Here is a 27,144-nt window from a genome sequence, read left to right as displayed (position 1 = left end):
TTTGAAAAATCTAGCATCTGATTGGTTAGTTTCCTTGCAAGACGATTTGTAGTGTGTTGCAGATGGCGGAGCCGGACATCGGGCGCTGTTGTTAGCTAACATGCGTTTTTATTATTAAATGGAACAAATATTTAATGAACTGTTTTGCAGAGGGTTTCAGTTAAATTAATATTTTACTTCTTACCGCTTGTTTGTGAAATTTGACCCCTATTTAACTCGTTTATTTTGTACAGTATTTATTAAGCGTTCAGGTCGGTTAGCATCTTTGTTGAAAGTTTAGGCCTACGGTGACACCGCTGGTCGATTTTAACAATAGCTGCGATACGCTGCCCTCCTTTGCTTATTTTGATTCATTCCTTGGATCGTGTTGAAGCTGCAGAAGAAAGGAATATGGGCGATAAACAGGTTTATGTATCTTTTAGCATGTAAGACGCTTGCAAAGTTGACGGGCTTTCAATTTGACTGGAGCTGAAGACATTTTGTGAGCTGCATCATAAACAAATTAAGGATCACAAAGGAAGATGTCCAACGGCGCCGCTGGAAACGGGGGACTATCTTGGCTGGTAAGTTAGTTTAGAATATAGCCAACATACAAACTTTAATATTTTAGATATTTTGTGTTTTTTATGCTTACATGTTCTTAAAGTACTTTACCCAAAGCTGGGTCGGTCATAGCTGTGAACTGCGTTTAAATGGCCCAACCAGTCCGTAGGGTTGTCCCACTTGCCCCAGCCGGCTTCTGCCTCTGTTTAAAGGTATGACCTGGACCCCATAGACCGGGGCCGAATAACAATACCCTGGGTGGGTTTTGGCCAAGCCAAGCACAAACATAACCCGAGGTAGTGAGGACAACCTACGAGGATGTAGTTAGGTTCCGATTCTCTACTTGAGTAAAAGGATTTTTCATTCCCTTCGGGACTCCGGATTGTATTTGAGTCGTAGGTCAGCATTTAAACCAAGTTTACACTGATGGAAGGTTCTTTCAAATGTAGTTTGCGTTTTGTGATCATTTTAGTTTTTTTTAGAAAACGTTAACAAGAGCAATATTTCTTTGGCATTAAGACCACATTAAATAAAGTCCTGTCTGAAAGTCTTATGCTTGTCAAACATGAACTGGATAATTGTAAAATAAGGATGGGGTCTTTAAAGAGCTATTTGTGAAACTATAGAGTACCTCCATACCTTTACTGTATGTAATAAAAATAAGGGGCAGTAAGCACTGTGGCCTTGCAACAAGAAGGTCCTCGGTTTAAATCCCTGCCTGGGGTCTTTATGCGTGGAATTTGCATGTTCTCAAGGTGCATGTCTGGGTGCTCTCCAGGTACTCCTGCTTCCTCCTATAGCCCAAAAACATGACTGTTATGTTTATTGGTGTCTTGAAATTGTCTTTATGTATGAGTGTGTCTGCGTGGTTGTTTGTCCTGTGTGTCCATGTATTGCCCTGTGGGGCGGACAACCTGTTAATGGTAGTAGTAGCTCCTTTAGTGGCTTCATTTAGGAAATAAACACAGCTAAGCAGATAAGCTCTGAGCCAGTTTTCAAGTCCATAGGATGAAACAGAGCACCAATAGTTCTGTCTAGGAGAGAAACAGAGCCAAGTCTATCATCTGTAGAAGGAAAATATTATGCTGCGTTCCATTAACCTCAGAAGTCAGAACTGTAATGTCTGAGTTTACTTCATCTCCGAGTTGTAGCGTTCCAGTTTTCCTGCTTGTTTTCGTTCGCATTGCTAGCAACTGTAACAGTAGTCTTACAGTGATAACATATTTCGTGCATATAAACAGTGTTGAAACGTCTTGTCTTATAAACAACCCCCAGATGTAGCTTCTAAAAAGAGAAAAAACCGAGAGAACATAGAGTTAAAAGCTGAAATAACAGCAAATGACTCAAAACTGGAGAGTAGTATGAGAATGCAGCAGAGAGAGTAAAAGTCAGCATTATGTCCTCCAGCAGCCTAAGCCTTTTAATATAGGATTCAAATGACATGTCCTGGTCAAAAATAACACCAATGTTTTTTACTTTATTACCAGAGATCAATATAATGTGGTCCACATTAATTGATTGACTAAGCAGTTTATTTTTCAAAGACTCTGGTCCAAAGATGACAACTTCTGCTTTGTCTAAATTTGAAGCAGAAAATTTAAAGTCATCCAAGTTTTTATATCTTCAAGACATGCTTGTAGTCTATCTACCTGGTTGGGTTCATCAGGATTTATGGATAAGTAAAGCTGAGTATCATCAGCGTAACAGTAAAAATGTATCCCATGCTGCCTGATAATAACTGGCGGGAAGCATATATTTAGTGAACTGGCCCAAGTACTGAACCCTGTGGTACTCCACAATAACCCTGGAGTTTAAAGATGATTTATCATTTACATGAACAAATTGGAATCTGTCAGACAGATAAGATTTAAACCAGCCTAGCGCTGTTCCCCTGATCCCTACAGCATATTCCAGCCTTTTTAAGAGAATATTATAGTCGACTGTATCAAATGCAGCACTGAGATCTAACAGAACCAGTACAGACACTAGTCCATTATCTGAGGCCATAAGAATATCATTAGTGACTTTCACTGGTGCTGTTTCAGTGCTATGATGAGCTCTGAAACCTGACTGAAACTCTTCAAACAGGTCATTACTGTGGAAATATTCACACATTTGATTAGCAACTATTTTCTCAAGAATTTTAGATGAAAACGGAAGATTGGATATACACTCACCAGCCACTTTATTAGGTACACTTGTCCAACTGCATGTTAACGCAAATTTCTAATCAACCAATCACATGGCAGCAACTCAATGCATTTAGGCTTGTAGACATGGTCAAGACGATCTGCTGCATCTCAAACGAGCATCAGAAAGGGGAAGAAAAGGGATTTAAGTAACTTTGAATGTGGCATGGTTGTTTGTGCCAGACGTGCTGGTCTGAGTATTTCATAAACTGCTGATCTACTGGGATTTTCACGCACTACCATCTCTATGGTTTACAGAGAATGGTCCGAAAAAGAGCCCCTTAGTACCAATTGAGCATCGTGTCAATGCCACAGCCTACCTGAGTATTGTTGCTGACCATGTCCATCCCTTTATGACCACAGTGTACCCATCTTCTGATGGTTACTTCCAGCAGGATAACACGCCATATCATAAAGAACGAATCATCTCAGACTGATTTCTTGAACATGACAATAAGTTCACTGGACTCAAATGATCTCCACAGTCACCAGATCTCAATCCAATAGAGCACCTTTAGGATGTGGTGGAACGGGAGATTCTCATCATGGATGTGCAGCCGACGAATCTGCAGCATCTGTGTGATGCTATCATGTCAATATGGACCAAACTCTGAGGAATGTTTCCAGTACCTTGTTGAATCTATGCCACCAAGGATTAAGGCAGTTCTGAAGGTAAAATGGGGTCCAACCCAGTACTAGCGAGGCGTGCCTAATAAAGTGGCCGGTGAGTGTAGGTCTGTAATTTAGTAAATCATCTCGATGAAGTGAAGGTTTCTTAAGTAAAGGTTAAATTACAGCTACCTTAAAAGCCTGTGGTTCTGATCCATTTACTAAAGATAGATTAATCAAATCTAGAATGGGGCCGGTAATCGAAAGGGAACACTTCCTTAAATAATTTGGTTGGGATTGGGTCTAACATACGAGTTGGAGGTTAAGATGGAGCTAATACAGAAGCTTGCACAGAACTATGACTCATATGACTGACGTTTAGCAACTGTACTAAAAAGAAAACTAGAATATTTGTATTCACTTCCATTAATGATGAGAAATAAGCTGTTTTAGTTTGGCTAAGTGTCTTTTTATAACTTTATATTTTTACAGACCAGGAGTCCTTTAGCTGGTTAGAGCACCATTTTCTCTTCAGTTTCCTACTGTTGTGCTTTAAAATAAGCACCTCTGAATTAAACCAGGGAGCCGGCCTCCTATAAATAATTACCTTTCAAGAAGACTACATTGTCTAATGCCCTACGCAGTGAGGAAGTAACACTATGAACAAGAACATCACTTTTTGAAAGAGAAGAGCCTAAATTACTGCTCCTGACCAAGTGTCAGTTCAGTTAGATGATGAATGGAATGAAAGGGAGTAAACCTGTAACGGTTGTATGATCAATGATTTTTGTGTGAATGAATGAGGCAGAGAGTTTCTATAGCTGTTCAGGTCACCAATCAGCATGCCTGTTATTCATCTTTTATAAGATTAAGTAGGCTTACACCTTTGGAAAATCCGTTTTTCTGTGGATAAAAACGTTATGTATTCCGCCACGCCCCTCACTGTTTTCATCACAAGTTACAGACTAATGCTTGGAACAATCCCATCAATCCATTGTCTTTACCTGCTTAGCTCTGCATCATCGCAGGGGGACTGGTGTAAGAGGCGGGAGATACCCTGGACAGGAAGTCAGTCCATCACAGGGCAACAAAGCACACACACGCACACACACACTCCTAAGGGCAATTTAACAGGCACCAATTAATCGGCCATGCATGTTTTTGGACTCTGGAAGCAGGAGTACCTGGGAAGAACCCTTGCATGTACATGGAGAACATGCAGACCTCATATAGAGAGACCTTGTTCAGGATTTTAACTCAAGGCAACAGTACTAACAACTACGCTACTGTGCAGCAACTTGAAAAAGCTTATTTCTTTAGTGATCACCTGGAGATGCTTGGAGATGTTATATTCTACCCCTATGCTAGCTTGTTCTTCTGTTTTAGAAATGTATACAATATACATTTAATTACTTTGTGTACTGATGGCAGAAACAACTGTCTTAAACAGGAGGCTACTAATGGAAAAGGTGACATTGGAAAGATGGAAGGAGGAAAGAAAGACAAGGCAAGCTCCAAGCTGTCTGTGGAGCGAGTCTACCAGAAGAAGACTCCTCTAGAGCACATCCTTCTGCGTCCAGACACATATGTTGGTTCCCTGGAGCCTGTCACTCAGGTAAGCTGGTGATACACTGCTTTTTTACTGACTCTCAGAATTATCTCTTAGTTCACCAAAATACCTATAGTAATTCCCAAAGACCAGAGTCTGTTACTTCAGTCAGCACTAACCAATAGGGAGACGCCTTGCATGGTTCCTCCTTAGGCCCCGCTCAGGATGTTCTCAGCACTGAAAATTCCTGTTTTTTGTATTTAAATAACTTTCTGTTTGATTAAATAATAAAAAGACAAATTTTCCTCCATAGTAGATCACCCAAATAATGACCACTTCATTCAATTCAATTCACCTGAAATAGTTACAACCTATAACAGCGTAGAGAACTTTTACAGAACCTTTAGACCGGCTTCCAGTCACATCTGGACACTGTTAATATCTCAGCTATGCTTTGGAGCAGCCTATAAACCTATTGGTCTGAAGATGATGAATTCCTCCGGCCATTGTCCAAAATGATTTGGTGCTGCCACCAGAAGAGTTGTGTGTTTTCTGTGACCTCCAATGCTGTCGATGTTTGAACTCTTTCAGCCAATGTGGGTCTTTGATGAAGATGTTGGAATGAACCAGAGGGAAATCACTTATGTTCCTGGGCTGTATAAAATCTTTGATGAAATTCTTGGTAAGTGGACCTGACCTGATTATTTGTTGCTCAGGGTTATCCTCCCAAACTGAAATGTTAGCCCACATATATGTAGTCTGTCACGTGTGTGTTGGCAGCATTTGGAACGTCTGAGCTCATCTCTGTTGGCCTGACTACAGACTAGACTGTAACAATATGAAAATTGTATTTATTAATATTATTATGGTTAAAATGTGTTACACATACACAAAAAATATTAAAGGCTAAAAGTCACTCACAAAGAGTAAAGCCAGCTGCAAAAATGTATTTGTCAACAAAATTATTATTATTATGTTTGTTATTTTGCTGTCTCAGTCCATCTGCTGTTTTGATGCTTTCAATTAAGTAGTCATCAAACAGTTTTAGACATAAACCTCATATAGTTCATCAGTCCTGTAGAGTTCAGGTATATCTTTTATTTGAATCATCAAATTTAAATATTGTGAAAAAGGTTAATATGTTTGTCCCTCAAATCTTGTCATTTTAAATATTATTGCTTACAGATAATAAAATCCAAAAATAGAACATCTCAAAATGTTAGAATATTGTGAAAAAATTCACACCCTAATCAGAATCAGCTTTATTGCCAAGTTCGTACATATAAACAAGGAATTTGACTCCGGTACACTTTGCTCTCTGGTTTTTGTTTTTTGCATTAAAGAATATACAATATACAAATATACACATATATAAAGAAAAAGGTGCATTTGCAACATCTGTATGCTGCAAATCAACTAATAAACTGAAAACACATGTTTCATAGGCTTCTTAATCAGAGGTGTCCAAAGTAGCTTTTCTCAGATGAAAGTAATGTTTCATTTGGAAATCAAGGTCCAAGAGTCTGGAGGAAGAGTGGAGAGGCACAGAATCCACGTTGCTTCAAGTCCAGTCTCTCTTTACGGAGATGCTGATTTTATTTTCCAGCAGGACTTGGTACCGGCCCACACTGCCAAATGTACCAAAAGCTGGTTCACTGACCATGGTGTTACTGTGATTGGCCAGCAGACTGGCCTGACCTGAACCCCATAGAGAATCTATGGAGTCTGGTCAAGAGGAAGATGAGAGACACACGACCCAACAATGCAGATGACCTTAAGGCAGCTATCAGAGCCACCTGGGGTCAGATTTGATTTAAGCTATGAAAAGCTCTCTCCCATTCTCAGCAGCTGTTGATGCTGCTACCGTGGGAGGAGTTACCTTTCAGCACCAGTGACCCTGTCATTGACTCCACAGTGGAAACGCTTAACAAAGCGGTCAGGTTAAATGAAAGTTCTGGGGAAAAATCCCAGGTCTTGGAAAGTCATGGTGTCACACTACGCCTGAATATCAACACAGCGATGTGGTTGTTGTCATGTGGTTGAATAAACAGCACTTAAACAGTGATAAGAAAACGTGGATTTTTACAGTACAAAGTCTAAACTAGTCCTTAAACTAGCTGGGAGCCCTCAGGCTGGTACATAATAGAAACTCATGAGATTGTGATGGGATTGGTAAATGGTACCAATATCATCCCTGTTTTCTTCCCTCCCCTTTTTCTCATTCTTCTGTCATCACGATGCCTCCAACTCTCTGTGACTTGAAGCATCTTGGGCCCCATCCTCTGTGTCAGGTGTAGCCATCTGATGCAGTCATTTTCATCCAAAAGGCTAAATCTACTTGTTGTCCTTCATGGATTCCTGATATTTAGAATATAGTAGCCAACAAACATAACATTGCATTCCAAACATTCTTTTGCTTTATTTATTTTACACACACTGACCCTGTGATGGGGGTATATATTTGGAGCCCTACACAGGACTTAACTAATCAATGTTATATTACCCCTTATGGAAAGGACCAAATAATGCATCCTGTCTGGAGTTGTGCATTAATGCATGAACTTGTGTTTTTTAGCAGGTTTCAGACCAATATTTCAGTCTTAAACAGCTGATTACTTGCAGTGAATACAGTTGACTGACTGTGTTGTTCTCAGCGCTCTTTGACTGTAAAAGCTTGATGTTTTATTCCTCTGACAGTCAATGCAGCAGACAACAAACAAAGGGACAAGAACATGACATCCATCAAGGTCAACATTGACCCGTGAGTATAGTCAGTACTTATTTTTATTAATACATACTGCTTTGCCGACATGAGTGTGAAAACGAGGGTGATATTTGGGCAGCGCTGTTTGTTGCAGGAAAAATGTTTTGCTCCTCGGGGTTCTGACATCTGTCAGTCAGCTGTGATGGCTTGGCTTGGCCAATAACTGTAATAACAGTCACTGCATGGCCTGACAGGTGTTTCAACATCTCGCTGTCTCTTCAGCTGCCAGCTAAATAATCTTATTGATCCTGTCTCGCTCTGCTCTGCTGCTCATGTGGTTACAAAGAGATGATCAAACGTCTTTGCCTGCCTGGTGGCTGCGCACACTTCCATGTGCCAGAGAAGATTGTTTTTATAAAAACAACACGTTTTCCTTTTTATAGTAATAAAATCTTTAGCCAGAGACATTATGAAACAGTTATAAAAAAGATCTGATCCCTAATTACTCAGCTTTCCACATTGGCCCTGCAGCCATGAGCTGGTTTTATCGAACAGAGCGTGTTTTTTTTGTTTTACCGTAAAACAAAATACAGGCAATCGTACAAAAGTGCAGGATATCCATTTGATATTGCTTCAAAAATGCATATATATGTATAGTTTTATTCTCATGCAATAAATAGTTGTTGTCTATGGAGTAAAAGTTTATGAGATCTGACCCAGGTTCCAGCGTCTTTCTTTGGGATCCGTATTAGCATCTGACTTCTGAAAATCAACTATACATTTTTTTGCAGCTCGCTGAATAAACCTCAGAGCTTTATGTTATGTTTATGTTTATGGTAACGGTTCCAGAGGATTATATTGAAAAGCAAAACTCTGCAATGGATCATTGATAATGTAAATAGGATTTGATTTTTATTCTGCCTTCATCAGTGACTCTAACACCATCTGCATCTGGAACAATGGGAAAGGCATTCCTGTGGTAGAGCATAAGGATGAGAAGATGTATGTTCCAGCACTCATCTTTGGCCATCTGCTCACCTCCAGCAACTATGATGATGAAGAAAAGAAGGTCACAGGTAAGAACTGCTCACCAGAAGATCAGTCAGTTGTTCCAGTTCATTCCTTGTTTTAAACAAGCCGTTTAATTCATTAGTCAGTTCATCCAGATCTCTACAAAAACACTTCAAACATCCAAGACCATTCTGAACATTCTTTGTATAAATACTTTGTTAAATGTACAAACCAGTTCAAGGTAACTTTATTGATAACCGTAGATAGATTTGTTTTGCAGCTGTTCAAAACATTCATACATTCTATGAAATAGAACAGAGCTCAAAGTGCTCCGAGTATCAAACCAGGACACAGAAGAAAAGAGCAAGACTTCAAATAGGAGAAATACATATGGCAGAAATTAAATCAGTGGGTAAAAACCCATCATACCAAAATAATCTAGACTTTATCAAATAAAATCCAGTCAGAGTAGCAGGATCATTTCAGCTTGTTCAGTTTGGGAACCAAGTTGTTTTCGACATGTTGGGACTAAGGCTACGTTCACACTGCAGGTCTTAATGCTCAATTCCGATTTTTGTTTTGCACGGTCGTTCACATTTCCAAATATATGTGACTTGTAGTGACCTCCTGTGTGAACGCATTCATACAACTCAAGTGTCTCACGTGCGCAGTAGACGACGCAATGACGTCACAATGTGGCGAGCGAGCTTCGTGTTTGCGGAAGTAAATAAATGTTGGACTATATCTTGCGAGTTTTAAGTTGTTTTCCAACTGGAGCCAGAACATTAGCAAGCATGTCCGCCACGGTTGTTGCTTTTTTTTCCCGCTTCTGTGTAGCAGGACCCAGAATAGTGACGTTTGTCGAGTATCAATGACGTACAGCTCGGATGAATGCGACCTGGTCGTACACACACAGGTCGCATTTGAAAAGATCAGATACATATCGGATTTAGGACCACATATCTAAGTGGCCTGGGTCGCATTTGATAAAATCGGATCTGTGTTGTTCATACTGTCACGAAAGGTTTGGATACAGGTTGCATACGGGCAAAAAAAATCGGATTTGGGCCACTTCAAGCTGCAGTGTGAACGTAGCCTAAGAATCTTCCTCCAGAGGTCTGGAGGCGGGGAAACACTGTCTTGTAACCTGCAGTAGATTGAGGTCACCACCAGGTGTGTCTCTGGAGTACTGAATTCTGGCCTCACGAGCGACACCGGTGACTTCACCTGCACACAACAGGTTGTCCAGCTGACTTATCAGGAAACCCAGGCTAACCAATTAGAGTCCATCTTTGTTGAACAGAGCCGGAGCATTTGATGCAAAAGTTACGATGCATTTAAACAGTAAAAATAAAATCAAACGGATTAAATTGCTAAAAATCAAAGAAGGAAAACGCCACACTACACGCCCGTTGCTGGTCTCTACATGTGCATGTGCCCAAATGCATCCCATCAGTCCAGTTACAATTGAGCATTTCTACATGATTGGGATCAGCTTCGTCCACATTGTTTTCGGGTTGAAAATGACACTTCTTCCATGTGCTTGGCTGGAAGAAGTATAATATAGACCTTGCACATAATTTAGTTGATCTAGTAGCTCTTAGCTTTCCCTTTATGTTCCGGTCTGTTCTTGGATATCCCAGCATGCAGTTGAAACACTAGTCATTAACCTAAAGGAAAGCAGGTGATAAACCTTTTTTGGAGGTTTTGTCTACACAGAGTTAATTAGAACCGTATTGACATGGACCAGTATGGGCCCCCTGACTGGTCTGCATCTCTACAGCTCTACATGCAACAAACCACAACACACTATGTATTCTTGCATCTTTCTGTCAGAATAAGCATTTGGAGCTACAGCAGGTCATCTGTTGTACATGATGAGACTTCCAAATGTATGGTCTAACCATGTTTTCACTGAATTTAAAGTAAAAGGGTCTTTGTGTACAATAGAGGCCGATGAAAGCAGATCTGTTTTTATCCTGTAGCTTTGCCCCATTTTGTTTTTGTCTCTCTTATTGCATGTACTGGATTTTTGTAGAACTTCAGGTTTCGTTCAGTTCAGCCTTTCTGACTCTTCTGATTTGTGTCTAGGTGGAAGGAATGGGTACGGTGCTAAACTCTGCAACATCTTCAGTACTAAGTTCACAGTGGAAACTGCCTGCAAGGAGTACAGACACAGTTTCAAACAGGTGAGCTGGATCTTCATGTCAGTAACCCTGGAGGGGAGGGATGCAAGGGACGAGAGAGCTTTGTTAACCCAGTCACTCTTTCTAAATATAAAATACACTGATAAAATCAGCAAATAAATCACAGACTCCAGCTTCAGCCTCTGCGCTCAAATGAGAGATGAGTTAAAATGATGTTGTTAAAGTATTATAGTACATACATTTTTTTTTTGCGACTGTTCTGAGATAGAGATTAAAGCAATCACAGGTGACCAGGACCATTGACAATTCACTGATTCACTGATCTGCTCAGATTTCACAGAGTTTTAATACTTCCTTTATCTAACTCACATTTTGATACAAGATCTTCCCCAGTGTGTTTTGCTGTGTGAGTGAAGTAACTGCTGTGTTTGTAGGCCTGTGATATGCTGTCAGACCTCAGGTAAGACCATTCTCATCACAGCTGCTGGTGTCACTGGGGGTTCTCCTTTCCACAGTGTGTGGGATGTGGACAAACTGCACATCATCAGCCACGGGTGTAGAGGAACTGTGCACATTGAAGCGTTTACAGTTTTAACATGCTGCGTTAGCAGAAACAGCACTTGTGTGTTACTGTGTGTGACACTCCTCAGACATGGCAGAACAATATGACCAAGACATCTGAGCCCAAGATCAAATTCTTTGACGGGGAAGACTTCACCTGTGTGACGTTCCAACCAGACCTAGCCAAGTTCAAGATGGAGAAACTGGACAAAGATATCGTAGCACTTCTCACCCGCAGAGCATATGATGTAGCCGGCTCCTGCAGAGGAGTTAAAGTCTCACTGAATGGCAAAAAGTTACTTGTGAGTCTCCCTCTCCACATCTTTATCTTGTATTTCATGTTCACAAGCAAAATAATCCTATTATTTCCATTTTCTTTCCTGAAGAATGACATGAAATAGTTTTTTCCAACTAATGGCTAAACAACCTACTTTGTCTGTGCTGTATCTGTTCTCTGGTTCATTAAAGGTTAATGGCTTCCGCAGCTATGTGGATTTATATGTAAAGGACAAACTGGATGAGACGGGCGTCCCCTTGAAGGTGATCAACGAAACAGTGAATGATCGATGGGAGGTCTGCCTCACCATGAGCGAGAAAGGATTCCAACAGATCAGCTTTGTAAACAGCATTGCCACAACAAAGGTATGTAGATCTCAGACTGAAAGCTGGAAAAAAAACAAAAAAGAGGTGTATTAACAGTGAGACTGTGTGTGTTTCAGGGCGGCAGACACATTGACTACGTGGTGGAGCAGATTGTGGCGAAGCTTATAGAAGTGGTGAAGAAGAAGAACAAGGCTGGAGTGTCAGTGAAACCCTTCCAGGTGGCTGACCAAAGAATTTAGGAAATTGAAGACTTCCTTTTTAAAACGGTCTAACCATCTTTCTCATGTGGGTCTCAGGTGAAGAACCACATCTGGGTTTTTGTGAATGCGCTGATCGAGAATCCAACTTTCGACTCCCAGACCAAGGAGAACATGACACTCCAGACCAAGAACTTTGGGTCCAAGTGTCCTCTGTCTGACAAGTTTATCAGAGCTGTGAGGACACTTTCCCTTTGTTTCAGTTCTACACACCTTTTATTTACTGTTTAGACCTGGAAGCAACTCCTTTTTGTCCCCCACAGGCCACCAACTGTGGGATTGTGGAGAGCATACTGAACTGGGTGAAGTTCAAAGCTCAGACACAGCTGAACAAGAAGTGTTCCTCTGTGAAATACAGCAAGATCAAAGGCATCCCCAAGCTGGATGACGCCAATGATGCAGGTGTGATTAATACAAAGATCAGCTGTAGTCTTTTCTAATTCACCAGCATTGCTTGACTTTGTCCTTTTCAAACCAAATCCCAAATCTGGAGCACTGACTGCAGAGCCAACCCTTTTTTACACCAGAACTTCATTAAAACTCTGTTAATCTCCACAGGATACTTCGTGTCTTTGTGTTTCATTTTTAGGTGGCAAACACTCCTCCGACTGCACTCTGATCCTCACTGAGGGAGACTCAGCCAAGTCTCTGGCTGTGTCCGGTCTGGGAGTCATCGGTCGGGATCGCTACGGAGTGTTCCCGCTGAGAGGGAAGATCCTGAATGTGCGAGAAGCAACTCACAAACAGGTGGGGGATCCAGTGGTGACATTTGTGAAATAAAATTCAGTGGGGGTGGATCAGAGTGATTTAGTTCTAGTTGTTAAACGCTAACATAGTGTGACAGTGGCCAACAAGTTGGGCAGAACCTTTTTATAGATATTTGTGGGTCTTTCTTTGTCATGTCAGCATTGTTGTGAATCTATCTGGACTACAAAGACAGAAGAGGGACAGCGCCGTAGAATCTAAATAAGGTTCTTGTTCTTAACGAACAACAGTTCAACAAATGTGGAAGTGATGCTTTAAGTCTGTGTCTCCAAGGGGTCATGTCTGACAGATAGTATCTGCTGCAGCTCAGGCATTGGCTACCATTCCAAAGATGCAGACTAGAACATCCTAAACTGTGAAATTAAAGAAAAACAGAAAAACTGTAAACAATATATTAAGAGGGTTATAAAATCTGATGTTTTCATCCACCTCTTCTGCCCTATGGAGACAGGAACAAACCAGGACACTGAACACAACAACAGCTAGATTTACTGAATGGAAACAACCAAGACACAGGGCAACGTCTAGGTTTACTGTATGATATGCAGTACATTGGATCACATTAGATACATTTAGCACTAATAACAAAGCCTGACCCAGCAAGAAACATTTCCTACAACTCGACCCTTTTGTTTTAAAAGAGTCCTCCTTTACTTGAGGATGTTTTATTTGACTGAATCCAGCATTCATTTCATCAAACTAGTTGTTGTGTTTCTACCTGGTAGCGTTATAAGCCTCTTTTTCTTGGAGTCATTTCTAAAAGCAACCAGCTCACAGTCAGATTAGATCTGGTCCAGAATGAACAGCATTAGAAGCTGGTTCCGGTGTCGTTGGTCCTTCTAGCACATTCTGAATAATACTTTTCTTCCATATTGTATAAAATGATATGCTCAACATAGTAGCAGGAGTCAGCAGTAGACTGGAAATCCAACAAAACAAGTTGCCAGGAAGGTTAAATGTAAAAACAGTCATATTAAATAGAAATGCATGCTTAGACAGGAATATTCAGAATGATGTTATGAGCATCTAACGTTTTCTTTCTGTTTACAGATAATGGAAAATGCCGAGATAAACAACATCATCAAAATAGTTGGGTTGCAGTATAAGAAGAGCTACGATGACCCAGAATCTCTCAGGACTCTGCGCTACGGCAGGATCATGATCATGACGGATCAGGTGACCTGCCTCATGGACTCACTGCTGCTGGAAGGTTAATATCAGCCCTGGAAGTAGCTAAAACATGTGTTGTCTTCTGATAGGATCAAGATGGCTCCCACATCAAAGGTCTGCTCATTAACTTCTTCCACCACAACTGGCCCTCCCTGCTGAAACACACATTCCTGGAGCAATTTATCACACCTATTGTGAAAGTAAGACGGTAACAGACATAAACATGCACTAATGCATTTACCTTTTGATTAGACCTGCTGATACGGCTGCGACATTTAGCCAAATGTACACTGTAGCTTTTGTTGTGTACTTCCGAGCCTGTTAACAGAACCCTGCTGCTGAATAACTGATTTCTGGTCTGCAGGCGACCAAAAACAAACAGGAGCTGGCCTTCTACAGCCTTCCAGAGTTTGAAGAGTGGAAGAAACAAACCGAGAATTTTAAAACCTGGCATATAAAGTACTACAAAGGTTTGTTACTTATATCTTTTATCTTCAATTAGAACATTTATTCATATGTTTTTTTAATTTCAATCTCCACCCCGTGCTTCAGGTTTGGGTACAAGCACAAGCAAAGAGGCAAAGGAGTACTTTGCAGACATGGAGAAGCATCGGATCACCTTCAGATATAACGGTGCTGAGGATGATGCTGCCATCACTCTGGTAAGTTCAGGAACAGGTTAACAACGGGTTATACCATTAAACCATTGTTTGGTACCACTGGGCTCTTTAAAAGCAGCACCTTTTTGCTATGAGCTAGTTGAACCTGTGGGGCGTGACTCTGTCTGTCCAGGCCTTCAGCAAGAAGAAGACGGACGACAGGAAGGAGTGGCTGACTAACTTCATGGAGGACAGACGTCAGAGGAGGATGCACGGCCTGCCAGAGGTTGGTAGCATCACTCAGCTGTTGTGGGAGAAAGTTCTATTAACTATATGGATAAAAACCCATCGGGTTTTAACTGTGTCTGATGAAGGTGGATATGTGTTTATTTGTTTGAAAAAACTAACTGGCTTTAACAATTATTAACTTTTTTCAGCAATACCTTTATGGAACTCAGGCCAAACATCTCTCATACAACGACTTCATCAACAAAGAGCTGATTCTGTTCTCCAACTCGGACAACGAGAGATCCATCCCATCCTTGGTCGATGGTTTGTAAATGTTCTGTCTCTGGGCTTTAAAATAATGTAAAACACACAGGATCATGCGTGTTCATCTGCACATATGTGCTTTTCCAGGCTTAAAACCGGGTCAGAGGAAGGTGCTGTTCACTTGCTTGAAGCGGAATGACAAGAGGGAAGTGAAGGTGGCTCAGCTGGCTGGTTCTGTGGCTGAGATGTCTGCCTACCATCATGGAGAGGTACAGTCAACAAGGATTATGCAGTGCCTTGCAACAGTACTCATAACCCTTCTTCACACTTTATTTCTGTACAACAACCAACTTTCATGTATTTTATTCAGATTTTAAGGCACAGACCTACTCAAAGGACTGCAGATCTATGAAGCAGAAGGAAAATGGGCCGTAGTTTTCAAAGTATGAGCACCTTCTTCCACATGTATCTGGTGGCCTGCAGTAAACTGTAGAGGAGGGGGTGAGCACCACCCTTAGATAATGTAGGGGAAAGCTGGCTTTCATCTTCTGGCTTTCCTTCACCAGATCTTTGCTTCTTGCCACTCTTCCTTAAAGATTCTCTTGCCTGGGATGTGGCTCACTGCAGCTCCTCCACAGCTTCTCTGATTAATGCGGCCTTTGCCTGGGCTGTCAGGTTATCTCGGTAGGTTTGCCATAATCTTGCCATGTTCAGATGACAGACTGACCAGCAGGGATCAGGAATATTATACATGCTTGAATGCATCCAGGTGTGGAAATGAGCAGCTCTGAATAGATAGGGAAATTTTAGACTTGGTTATTTGAATGTCATTGATGACTTGTTCATTAAAGACTTAAAAAGAGGAACTTGGAAGCATGTAAGTGTAGATTTTGTTTTAGAACCTAACTCTGCTTTCTCCACTACTTCCTCCCTGGCTGGGTTCCTTGATCTCCACGATGCTACTTGTTCTCTAACAAGCCTCTCAAGCCAGAATCCTGTTGCACGCAGGCAGACTTTATAGAATTATGCCCCTCAAGGTGGCAGCATGGTGGAGTAGCTCTACTTTCATTCTGATATATTCTTTCTAAAAACTTTAATTCCTCTTTTTGTGAATAAAAATTGTTTTATCCTCCTCAGTATTGGATACTGTGCAGCTGGAAGGATGTTTGCTGATAACATTCTCCTTTTGGACATTTTGTTATGATGTGTAACCATAGCAACACAGTGTTTTTTACAGCCAGGATCAGCTAATAGACATGTCAGAAGCTTAAATAATACCTCAACAACAGCTCCAAATCCCAGATGTGTTGAAAAGGAGGCTGTGGATGCAGAGCACAAGAAATACGTTCCATCAATTTTTGATGTGACATCGTTGCAAAACAAGCTGGATGATCTCCAAGCCCTTAGGAGTCTGCCAGAGTATCAGGAATGCAGTATCCTGTGTTTCACTGAGACGTGGCTGCAGGATAACATCCCAACTCTGTCCGTCTCTGGGGCTTTCTGACCATACGAGCAGACTGAGGTTTAAATAATCAGTGGTTAATTAAAGCTCAACAAGCTGATAAAAAAGGCTGGCTCTGTTCTCGGGACTTCTCTGGAGATCATTGTGTAAAGTAGGATTCTTCATAAAATGAAGAACATTATGGAGAACCCTGAGCATCCTCTTCATGAGACTGTCCTACAACAACAGTGTCTTCAGTCAGAGGCTTCTTCAGATCTGCTGTAAGACGGAGCGCTACAGGAGATCCTTCCTGCCCACAGCCATCAGCATCTACAACGGCTCTTTGAGGAAACCTTCATAATATGAGCTAGAACATTTAATTTCCCTTTGAGATTAATAAAGTATTTTTGAATTGAATTGAATCCTTGTACGGGGCTGCACGGTGGCGCAGTTGGTAGCACTGTTGCAGCCAGAAGGTCCTTGGTTCAACTCCTGGCAGGGGGTCTTTCTGCATAGAGTTTGCATGTTCTCCCCGTGCATGCATTGGTTTTCGCCGGGTACTCCAGCTTCCTCCCACAGTCCAAAAACATGGCTGCTAGGTTGATTGGTCTCTCTAAATTGCCCTTAGGTGTGAATGAGTGTGTGCTTGGTTGTTTGTCCTGTGTGTCTCTGTGTTGCCCTGCGATGGACTGGTGATCTGTCCTGGGTGAACCTCGCCTCTCACCCATAGACTGCTGGAAATAGGCTCCAGCTCCCCTGTGACCCACTATGGAAGAAACGTTATAGAAGATGAATGAAGGAATCCATGTAATAATTGAGTTCTGAATGCACACTTTGGAGATTTTTCTTTGTAAGTAATTTCATAATCAGTCACCTCTCCTTCCACTGCACAGTAATGCTCTACTTGTTGGTTTATTACAAACCCCTGATATAAAACATTGAAATTTGTGTAACGTTACAAAATTCTTCCTCTCAGTGATAAAATGTGAATCAGCTCTGCAGTAATAGTTGGAGTTTATTAACATGATGTTGTCAGAAGGCTTCTTATAGTCTTTGTGTTTAATTTGGGACAAATGAGCAAATAGAAAGTTACAAATATTTAACAGCAGTCAGTTCCCTGCTGAACTCTTGCTGTTTGTGCTCCTGATGCATTATCAGACTAACCTTTTAGTCATTTTAGATATGTTAATAATAATATGTTGGAGATGTTAAAGCAGCTTGAGATGACTCCTATCCATGCTTCTGCAGAAACATGAACATAAAAACATGAGCATGGGTCAGAACCTTTATTCTGTACTTTTGCTCACTAACTCGGCTTCATTTACTTCCTGTGTGTCTTGTAGCAAGCTCTCATGATGACCATAGTGAACTTAGCCCAGAACTTTGTGGGGAGCAACAATGTGAACATCCTGCAGCCTCTGGGTCAGTTCGGTACCCGCATCAATGGAGGCAAAGATGCTGCCAGCCCCCGTTACATCTTCACCATGCTTAGGTAACACAAAGAGAACAGAAATGTTTCAGTCTCATCTCATTTAAATGTCCTGTTGGTGTATTAAAGGCTGGTCCCACTGGTTAACCTTCTAGACTGGCTTATCTGTGGCTTTATTTGGCCTAACCACTGCTGAGTACTGCTCAATATACCACAAGTATATCATCATGGTAGTATATTAATGTTGCAGTGTGAACTTCAGTGTTTGCTAGCTCTGATTGCATGTCAGTAATATAGATGTCCACACTTGACACAGATGATGGTGGTCCGGGTGCTAAAGATAAGAGAGAGGGTTGGAAGCTTTGTAGTGGCAGATGTAAAATAGCAAGATTTAACTATAATGTTACCATTTCATGATTTCTTAATACGGTGCAACCCTGGTGTGGGTTCCTCTGAGAGATACCAGGGGCTTCTCTGTTTAAAGACTGACCCAAATACTGATGGAGACAACACGCTACAGTAAAGCTGCCTGGGTTTATTACGTTAGGAACAGTTCAGTCACAACATAGTTTATGTTGATGAGCAAATTAGTTTTTGATTTTATTCATGTTCTGAGAGAGACCAGAGATGTTGGTATTTCCCTGGTGTCATAATGATCGTTCTCCCTACAGCCCCCTCGCCAAGCTGCTGTTCCCAGCGATGGATTTCAATCTGCTCAAGTTCCTGTATGATGACAACCAGAAGGTGGAGCCAGAGTGGTACATTCCCATCATTCCCATGGTGCTGGTGAACGGAGCGGAGGGCATTGGGACAGGCTGGGCCTGCAAGATCCCAAACTACGATCCCAGGGAGATTGTTAACAACATCAACAGAATGCTCAACCACCAGGACCCCTTACCGATGGTAAACAAAGATACTGCATGTCTTCTCAGCCATGACGGCTGGTAGCACTCTGGTAACTAGGCCACAACCAGTACCTGGTCAGGTTCCAGCAAGACGACTACTTGAAACATACAGCCAGACATGCAATGGGATGATTTAGATCAAAGCAGATTTATGTTACAATGGCCTAGTTAAAGTCTGGACCAAAATCCAACTGAAAATCTGTGGCAAGACTTGGATATTGACCTTAACAAGATTACTCCATCCAATCAGCACTTTGACTTCCTTCTGGGGGTGTAATGGTTGTTCTGAAATGTGACTCCTATTTACCAGTCATCAACTCTATCTTAAACATTTCATTACATCACGACTCAAAGCATGGTTTTCAGAAACACGAGATCCACAGATGCACTTATTAAAAAAGGTCAGGAGGGATGTGGAAAATATTTATTTGGCCACTGGGTATGCTAATTATTGATGTATTTTATTGTTTATGAAAGAAATGTAAAAAAAATCCAAGCTAATTACGCTGCTGTGCATTTTACAACAGGTTTTTAGTTCATTTTTTTTGCCTAATGTTGCAGACTTCCAAAGCTCAGCTTAGGAGCTGCAGCTGGAACTCGCTCAGCTCCAACGATCAGAACCTGGTGTCGTGTAGAGGTTCCTCTGTTCTGGAAGCTTTGATGCATTAGAGGGCAATCTGTTTTTACAGTTACTGTTCTCGATGTAATGCTTGTATGTGTATGTTTCTTTGTTGTGTCTGAACCCAGCTTCCCAGTTACAAAAACTTCAAAGGGCTGCTCCATGAACTGGGCCACAACCAGTACCTGGTCAGTGGAGAAGTGTCAGTCATAGACAAGAACACCATCGAGATTACAGAGCTTCCTGTTCGGACATGGACTCAGGTACAGTTCAATGCTGTGTTCTGTAGATGGCTGGTTTGGGGGGCCTGTTCTGGATTTGTTTCTCACACCAGCAGCACCAGCAGCACCAGCAGCAGCATAACGTAGCGTAGAACATGTCTGATGTGTTGCTGACAGTAACTAGAGCTCGGCATGTGTGTATGCAGGCCTATAAGGAGTCTGTGCTGGAACCCATGCTTCAGGGAACTGACAAGACTCCAGCTCTCATCTCTGATTACAAGGAGTATCACACAGATGCCACGGTTAAGTTTGTGGTCCGCATGTCTGAGGAGAAGCTGGCTCAGGCCGAGGCAGTCGGCCTCCACAAGGTCTTCAAGCTGCAGTCCAGCCTCACCTGTAACTCCATGGTAACAAATAACATCAGTAATTTTACTGCCACTATTTTCTGCTATAAAATACAGATTATGCCCAACACTCTTATTAACTTTGTAAATTTCAGGTGCTCTTTGACCATATGGGGTGTCTAAAGAGGTATGATTCAGTCCAAGACATCCTCAAGGAGTTCTTTGAGCTTCGTCTGCACTACTACAAGCTGAGGAAAGACTGGTTACTGGGGAGCCTGGGGGCTGAGGCCTCCAAACTGTCCAACCAGGCCCGCTTTGTGCTGGAGAAAATCGAAGGAAAGATTTCAATTGGTGAGTGTTGCTGAACCCTTTAGAAGCACATTAACACGATTGTTTAAAACCTCAGCTCTGATGCTGGTCTTCTGTAAGGAGCTGATTTCTTTCCAAGTTCACTGATATCCTTTCTCAACAGAAAATAAATCCAAACGTGAACTCATCCGTATGCTGTTGCAGAAGGGCTTTGAATCGGACCCAGTAGTTGCTTGGTCCAAAGCTCAAGAAAAGGTACAACAGAACTGCACACAGCACACGCTATAGAGTGACAAGTTCATCTAGAAAACAGTTGTGATGCAAGGCAGTAGAACAAATGTTGAGTTGGATCTCGTTGCTGCATGATGGAATCTGGGACTTCCCTGATAGGCTCAGGAAGAAGACGCTCCTGATGGGCATGAGAGCGACAGCTCCGTGGATTCCGGCTCCACGTCGGGTCCAAACTTCAACTACATTCTTAACATGCCTCTCTGGTGCCTGACTAAGGAGAAGGTGGATGAGCTGCTCAAGCAGAGGGATCACAAGGTATTCTTCATTGTTGTTGTTTTCTGGACTTGTTTCCATCACCCTCCGCTCTTCTGTGCTCCTTCACCAGATTAGTTATGGCTGCAATGAGCTTCAAATTTTCAGAATGACACCTGTGCATAAGACAGTGTGTGAGATATTTGCTGACCCAATCAGTGTTTGTGCAGAGAGGTGAACTTAATGATCTGCAGAGGAAATCTCATGAGGATCTGTGGAAAGAGGACTTGGCTGTCTTCATTGAAGAGCTCGATGTAAGTTTGTGTTCGTTATTTTATCTCTTATTCTCAAACACAAACAGCAATATGGTACAAGGCTCTGGATCAATCCACACCTCGTTTCTGTTCATTGTTTTGAGATGTCATCAACACCTTTGTTTAAGAAAGTTCCCAGAAGAACTGTCAGACTTTTTTCACCACTGGCTGGATAAAATAATGTGGTTGGGTTATTTGTAGTCCTAACCATCAACGTGTTCTATAGATCCACAATGTTGATGTTGTGTTTACAGAGGCTCTTTGATCCAGGAATAAAATGATCAGATAAACTAAATGATTTGAGAAATGAGTGGTTAGTCCAACAAACGGTCACTCTTATTCATCTCTTATTTATACTCTGCTCTGCTCAGATGAGATTAAAATGGCACTTTTTAGCCTGCATACTTGGTGCAAAGTTCAGCAAGAACAGGAAAGCTTGTCAGTAATAATATGAAGATGCATGGAGCTAAATCCAAGACATTCCTGGAAGAGAACCTGTTAGAGGCTGCAGAAGACTGGGGTGGACTTTCACTTCCAGCAAGACGACTACTTGAAACATACAGCCAGACATGCAATGGGATGATTTAGATCAAAGCAGATTTATGTTACAATGGCCTAGTTAAAGTCTGGACCAAAATCCAACTGAAAATCTGTGGCAAGACTTGGATATTGACCTTAACAAGATTACTCCATCCAATCATGGCAGAACTTGACATGTTTTACAAAACGGAAGGGGCAAAAAGGTCAATCTTTTCATGAGAAACCTTGATAGACAAGCTTGCAGCTGTATTTGCAACAAAAGTCCCCTTTTCAGATTTTTATTAAGAATTTTGAAAAGCATCTTCTAATTTTCTTTCCATTTTGTAATTATGTATGACTTTGTGTTGGTTACAAAACATCCCCAGAAAGTTTGTGTTTCTAACATTAACAACATGGCAGACTGAGCACATCGTGTTCGTTCATTCCTTCAGTTTTCTTCACATGAAACTGTGAAGGCTCATGAATGGGAGAATTTAACTCCACAACATCCTGAGATCATCACTAAAATGTATTATTTATTCCAGTTTGTCCTCTCTGACTTCATGTAGCTGGATCAGCAATCAGAGATGTTTTAAATGTATAAGTACTTATTCCATGAACGTACTTATTACATTATCATGTAATCCCAACAGTTCTGGACACATCAGAGACATCAATTTCATGCTATCAAATATTGACATTTTCATGTAGCAAAACTGCATAAAATGAGGAATCCTATGCTGGTAAAAGTCACAGACGGTGTTCTGACCCATTCTGACAGATGGTAAACTGATTTTCACTACAAGCTACACAGCATGGATCCTGATCAGCTGAGTTGGAACAGTTTGTAATCAGCAGAAGTAATGATCGGCACTGATGCATGATTGAAAACATGGTAAATCTGTAAGGTTTAAACAATCAGCAACAAGGTGTTATCTGCTCCAGATCTTCACAGCTAGCTGCGTAGCACAGATACCTTTCACAAGAATCCATCAAGAAATACGTTTGATGGATTTAGTTTGGAGCTTTTTGAGTATCAGTCAGTGATGCTGATTCAGCATCAGTGTTCGGATTCTTCTCTCCCCCCTGCATCCTATAACCCAGCATGAGATGATGCCCGTTGGTCACCTTTCTGAAACCACATCTTTAGCAGCGCTAACAAGGATATAGGAAATAAAGCCACTTGTGTTGTGAAGCTCCTGCTCAGAACACCAGTTCACATGAAACTGAAGCATTAGAAAAGCCATTAATGAATTTGTTTTACTGAACACTTTAGTGTTGATGCTGAACTTTCTTTTTTCTGTCTGTTTTTCATTGGACAGAATGTTGAGACCCAGGAGAGGGAGGAACAGAATGCAGGGAAGGCCATCAAACTGGTGAAGGGGAAAGTAGGCAAACCTAAAGTGAAGAAGATGAACCTGGAGGAGACCATGCCGTCACCATTCGGCCGCAGAGTGGACCCTCCAACTCAGCCAATCAAATCCGATGCAGCCAAGAAGCTGACCAAGAAGAAGAAGGTAACTACTCAGGTGTTCTCTGTAGAAATCTAAACCTAAAAACATCCAGGATCCATGATGATCAGGAGTTGTTTTGTTCTCAGGGTGACTCAGATCCAGCTGTGAAGTTGGAGTTTGATGATGATGGTGAAGGAGGAACTGCAGAAAATTCTGTAGCCAAACCCAAAGCTCCACGGGTCAAGAAGGAGAAGAAAGAGCCGGGTCAGTACTCTTGAGTTTAACATGCTGCAGCTGATTTCAGATCTTTCACTGGTGTTTAAATCCCTGAACTCTGACGGTCAGCAGCCAGTCGGATAATCCTGTTTATTTTGCTTCAGGAGCTCCCAAAGTGAGGAAGCCTCCAGCACCTAAAGCACCTACTGCTAAGAAGGTGAAGAAGAGAAACCCCTGGTCTGACGATGAGTCCAAGTCAGACAGTGACCTGGAGGACAACGAACCTATCATTCCCAGAGAGACCAAGTCTCAGAGGGCATCAGGTAAAACAGCAGCAGGTTCTCAGAACATATTAAACACACCCCTCTAGTAAACATTTCCTGATACATGTGGAGATAACAGAACTGAAGACTATAGGATACAGAGCCGTACAAAAGTGTTTCCACTTTCCAATCATAAACCGCATAGGGCTGTGATGTGATAGTTCATAACATGTATTGTCTTTACTTTGATAGGTCCACTACCAATATCTCATACACGTGTCTTATAAAATATTGTAAATAACCCTAACATTGGAAATTCATGTACATTATTGAATGGGACGAACTATAATTAATGTTCTGTTCAGCTTAACATATATAACCAGTCATCTACAGCACAACTTTCACAGAGCTGTCCCATCATAAACCACAGAGATGGTCTCCTCTCTGAGCAACCTCTGGCCTTCAAAGAAACACAAATCCAAACCAAGCCGCCTGTGTGGCATCAAAGACGTGGAGCTGTGCTCAGCAGGGTCAGTACAGAGGTTAAGGGTGAGAAAAGTCCTCAAGTTGTGGCCTGTTTGGTTTTAATCTAAAGCAGAACTGCTGCTGTAGAAACTATACTTAGCTGAAGTCCAGTGGATTAAATTACACTCAGGTGGACTCTGTTTATTAATAAGGTGACCCCAGAAGTCCGTTGATCCCACTGATTGTATCTAAGGGTACCCAGAGCAAAGGAGGGCTGCTTCCAAATGGTGTCCACTGAGAACCTTTATCTGGAACACTGCCTGAGTCTCTGGGTTCTGTCTGCTTCATAATACATGAAAGCAACACTGGGCAACTTGTTATCATGACTTGTAGGATTTGATTTGAATTCTCACTAACAGTTTGTTTTCAATTTGCCACCGGCCAAAAACCAGCCTATTAGCTATTGCAGCTTCAGCTGTCTGTTGGTGCCATCTGATGCAACCCAAATGCAACTAAAACAATGAGAGTGCAGGCAGCAGCTTCCCTGGCAACAGTAATATGCTTTGACATTGATTCTGCTTTCATCTTCCAGCTTCCAAGCCAAAATACACATTTGACTTCTCAGAGGAGGAGGAGGAGGCAGATGAGGAGGAAAACGGCGACAATGATGTGGCCTCCTCCCCGGTGAGGTCAGTCAAAGATGACTTTGGTTTCTCAGACATCAAGGACCGCGACAGTGACCAAAATGAGGACGAAGAGGAAGAGGAAAACAACGAAGACTCCTACTCTTCACCCAACAAAAAGCCCATGTAAGATTTAGAAGACATAGCTGCTGTTGATGGATGGCACTAATTTCTGTTCACTTAAATACTGCATGCTTTATATCTCCTTATGTAGGTCTGTACCTGCAGCTGAAAAGAAAGAGAAACCCAGCATCTTCTCATCCAAGTCAGCCTTCTCTGAAAAGAGCAACGATAGTGGTGAGTATGCATGGAATCACTGTGGATTCATCAGAAGTTTCAGGCCAGAGGCTTTTAGTTGCTCCCATGGCTTGGAACAACTGAACTCTGGACAAGTTAAAAAAGACGATTCATGGAACGGTTTGAAAGAAACCGATAAGGTCATAAAAAGTTGCAGGAACGTGCTGACAAGGAGCTGCCTTTATATCCTGATTGTTTTGCAGATGTCTCCAGGTCGGACAGTGACGAAGACACCGGCCCGAAGTTCTCCACCTACTCCAGCAGCTCAGCGTTTGACAAAGTATCGCCAGCAAAGAAAGGTAATGTCTCAGATCAGCCAGCGAAGGGCGCTATAGTGCAGCATAGCAGCTGCCATGCAGCAGTGTACCAGGATTTAGTGCTCTGAGGATGCTGTGTAAATATTTGCTGGTTAGCCATCTTCACTCTGCGTGACCTGCAGTACTTTATGTCCTGGGTTCAGGTGCAGCTAAGAAGCCCTCTGATGCGGCTCCCAAACCTAAGAAACCACCAGCACCAAAAGCAAAGAAACCAGATAAGTCTATCTGGGACTCTGACTCTGACACCGGTGATACCAGCTCCAAGAAGCCAGCACCAGCCTTTAAAGGTACATTTTCTGTTAATATAAAATGAAAACATCACATTCCTGTCAGTGAGGGTTTGTCACCATTTGTGATTGCAGGTAAAGTTCGGGGGAGAAAGAGGAAGGGCTCTGGATCTGAAGATGAGTACAGTCCAATGAAAAAAGCTGCAAAACCTGTCGGCAAAGTGAGTGTCATCAGTGTTCGGCATGAATCTTATGGAGGCAGTATAATGACCGGGCTTCCAGAAGCTTACATGCACTGGACAGAAATGCACATATCTTCACTATCTGGCTGGTGTCTTAAAATGTTGCTTCAATAATTTCCACACAGTGTTGTTTCTTCATGATGCCATCTATTTTATGAAGTGCACCAGTCCCACCTGCAGCAAGACCCCCTTGCTGCATTATTCTGCCACCTCCGTACTTTATAGTTGAGATGGTTTGCAAGCTTTCCCCTTGTTCCTCTGAATGTAATGATGGAAAGTTTCATCAGACTGCAGGACATGTCTCCAAAACTGAAGGTCTTTGTCCATGAGAGCATTTACAGAATGAAATCTAGCTTTTTAACTTGCTTAAGGAGTTATGGCTTCTTCCTCTCTGAGTGACCTTTTAGCTCATGTTGGTACCGGACTTGTTTCACTGTGGGTAATGGCTCTCACCATCTTCAGCAGTACCTACCGCTGGCTCAGGTGGTAGAGGTTCGTCCTGTAACCGCTGGGTTGCCCTTTTAGTCACATTTATTGTTGGACGCTAAAAATAAAAGTTTGTCTGTGTTTTTATTCAGGATATGTAAACATCTGGTTTAAAAATAAAAACACAGAATGACCCATATAATATAATGTAGGAGTAGGTGACCACACAGTAACTGGAGATCTCCTCTAGTTATGCAGTTTTTAAATTCAAAATGTTTCCCTGTGCAGAAGCCTCAGAAACCTCCGTCCGAGGATGAGGATGAGGATGAAGAGGACGATGACAACAGCCTGAGCACTGCGATGGCTCCATCCCGCGACAGGCCGGGCCGTGCCAGGAAGGAGGTGAAGTACTACCATGATTCGGAAAACGAGGAAGATGATGACGACATGTTTGATTGAAGTCCCATCCAGATCCACTCCGCTTGTTTGGAAGATTCCTCCTCTTGTATTCCCTCAGACTTTTGTACATTTTCCTGTTTTATTTTTCCATTAATGGTGATGTTTGATTAAGTTTTAATGTGTAGGTGTTTTACACTTTTTATTAATATACATATACAGGTTTGTTTTTTTACGCTCATTGAAATGTTCTGTATTTGTCGGAAGCAGCTTTTAGGAATTTAGAGCGCTGTTCTTTAGCACATTTTAACTGTTAAGATACTATGTAACTTTTTGAACATGAAGTTGAAAGTAAAGAATAAAATGTTCACATTT

General features: G+C 41.8%; 1 protein-coding gene across 2 annotated transcripts; it reads left to right on the top strand.

Annotated features, from left to right (window-relative positions):
* Positions 1 to 50: 50 nt before the first annotated feature.
* On the top strand, positions 51 to 27,144 carry top2b (DNA topoisomerase II beta). Of its 2 annotated transcripts, XM_047384537.1 has the most exons (36): positions 51 to 563; positions 4,792 to 4,956; positions 5,482 to 5,572; positions 7,588 to 7,651; positions 8,525 to 8,670; positions 10,697 to 10,794; positions 11,403 to 11,615; positions 11,782 to 11,955; positions 12,033 to 12,134; positions 12,213 to 12,350; positions 12,437 to 12,575; positions 12,763 to 12,920; positions 13,989 to 14,114; positions 14,198 to 14,308; positions 14,473 to 14,578; positions 14,661 to 14,770; positions 14,901 to 14,993; positions 15,145 to 15,259; positions 15,347 to 15,468; positions 17,984 to 18,132; positions 18,741 to 18,972; positions 19,722 to 19,856; positions 20,021 to 20,221; positions 20,314 to 20,509; positions 20,631 to 20,722; positions 20,858 to 21,013; positions 21,181 to 21,264; positions 23,106 to 23,300; positions 23,384 to 23,501; positions 23,618 to 23,776; positions 24,774 to 24,990; positions 25,079 to 25,161; positions 25,365 to 25,460; positions 25,622 to 25,765; positions 25,841 to 25,926; positions 26,662 to 27,144. In XM_047384537.1, exons 1-36 carry the CDS (start codon positions 522 to 524, stop codon positions 26,830 to 26,832), a joined length of 4,827 nt encoding a protein of 1,608 aa, XP_047240493.1. In that variant the 5' UTR covers positions 51 to 521; the 3' UTR covers positions 26,833 to 27,144. The 2 variants fall into 2 exon arrangements, with proteins under 2 accessions (XP_047240493.1, XP_047240494.1); XM_047384538.1 differs by lacking the exons at positions 51 to 563; positions 4,792 to 4,956; positions 5,482 to 5,572; ... (1 more) ...; positions 8,525 to 8,670; positions 10,697 to 10,794 and adding an exon at positions 11,187 to 11,212.

The sequence above is a fragment of the Girardinichthys multiradiatus genome, chromosome 13 (assembly GCF_021462225.1).
Source record: "Girardinichthys multiradiatus isolate DD_20200921_A chromosome 13, DD_fGirMul_XY1, whole genome shotgun sequence".
NCBI lineage: Eukaryota > Metazoa > Chordata > Actinopteri > Cyprinodontiformes > Goodeidae > Girardinichthys > Girardinichthys multiradiatus.
This window is presented reverse-complemented; position numbering and strand designations above follow the sequence as displayed.

Bases quoted from the DNA above. Each gene is read 5' to 3' on its own strand.
- top2b (XM_047384537.1), top strand. From the start codon at position 522: ATGTCCAACGGCGCCGCTGGAAACGGGGGACTATCTTGGCTG. The intron at 4,957-5,481 runs GTAAGCTGGTGA...GAACTCTTTCAG, and splicing joins CCCTGGAGCCTGTCACTCAG to CCAATGTGGGTCTTTGATGA. The intron at 25,927-26,661 runs GTGAGTGTCATC...TTCCCTGTGCAG, and splicing joins CTGCAAAACCTGTCGGCAAA to AAGCCTCAGAAACCTCCGTC.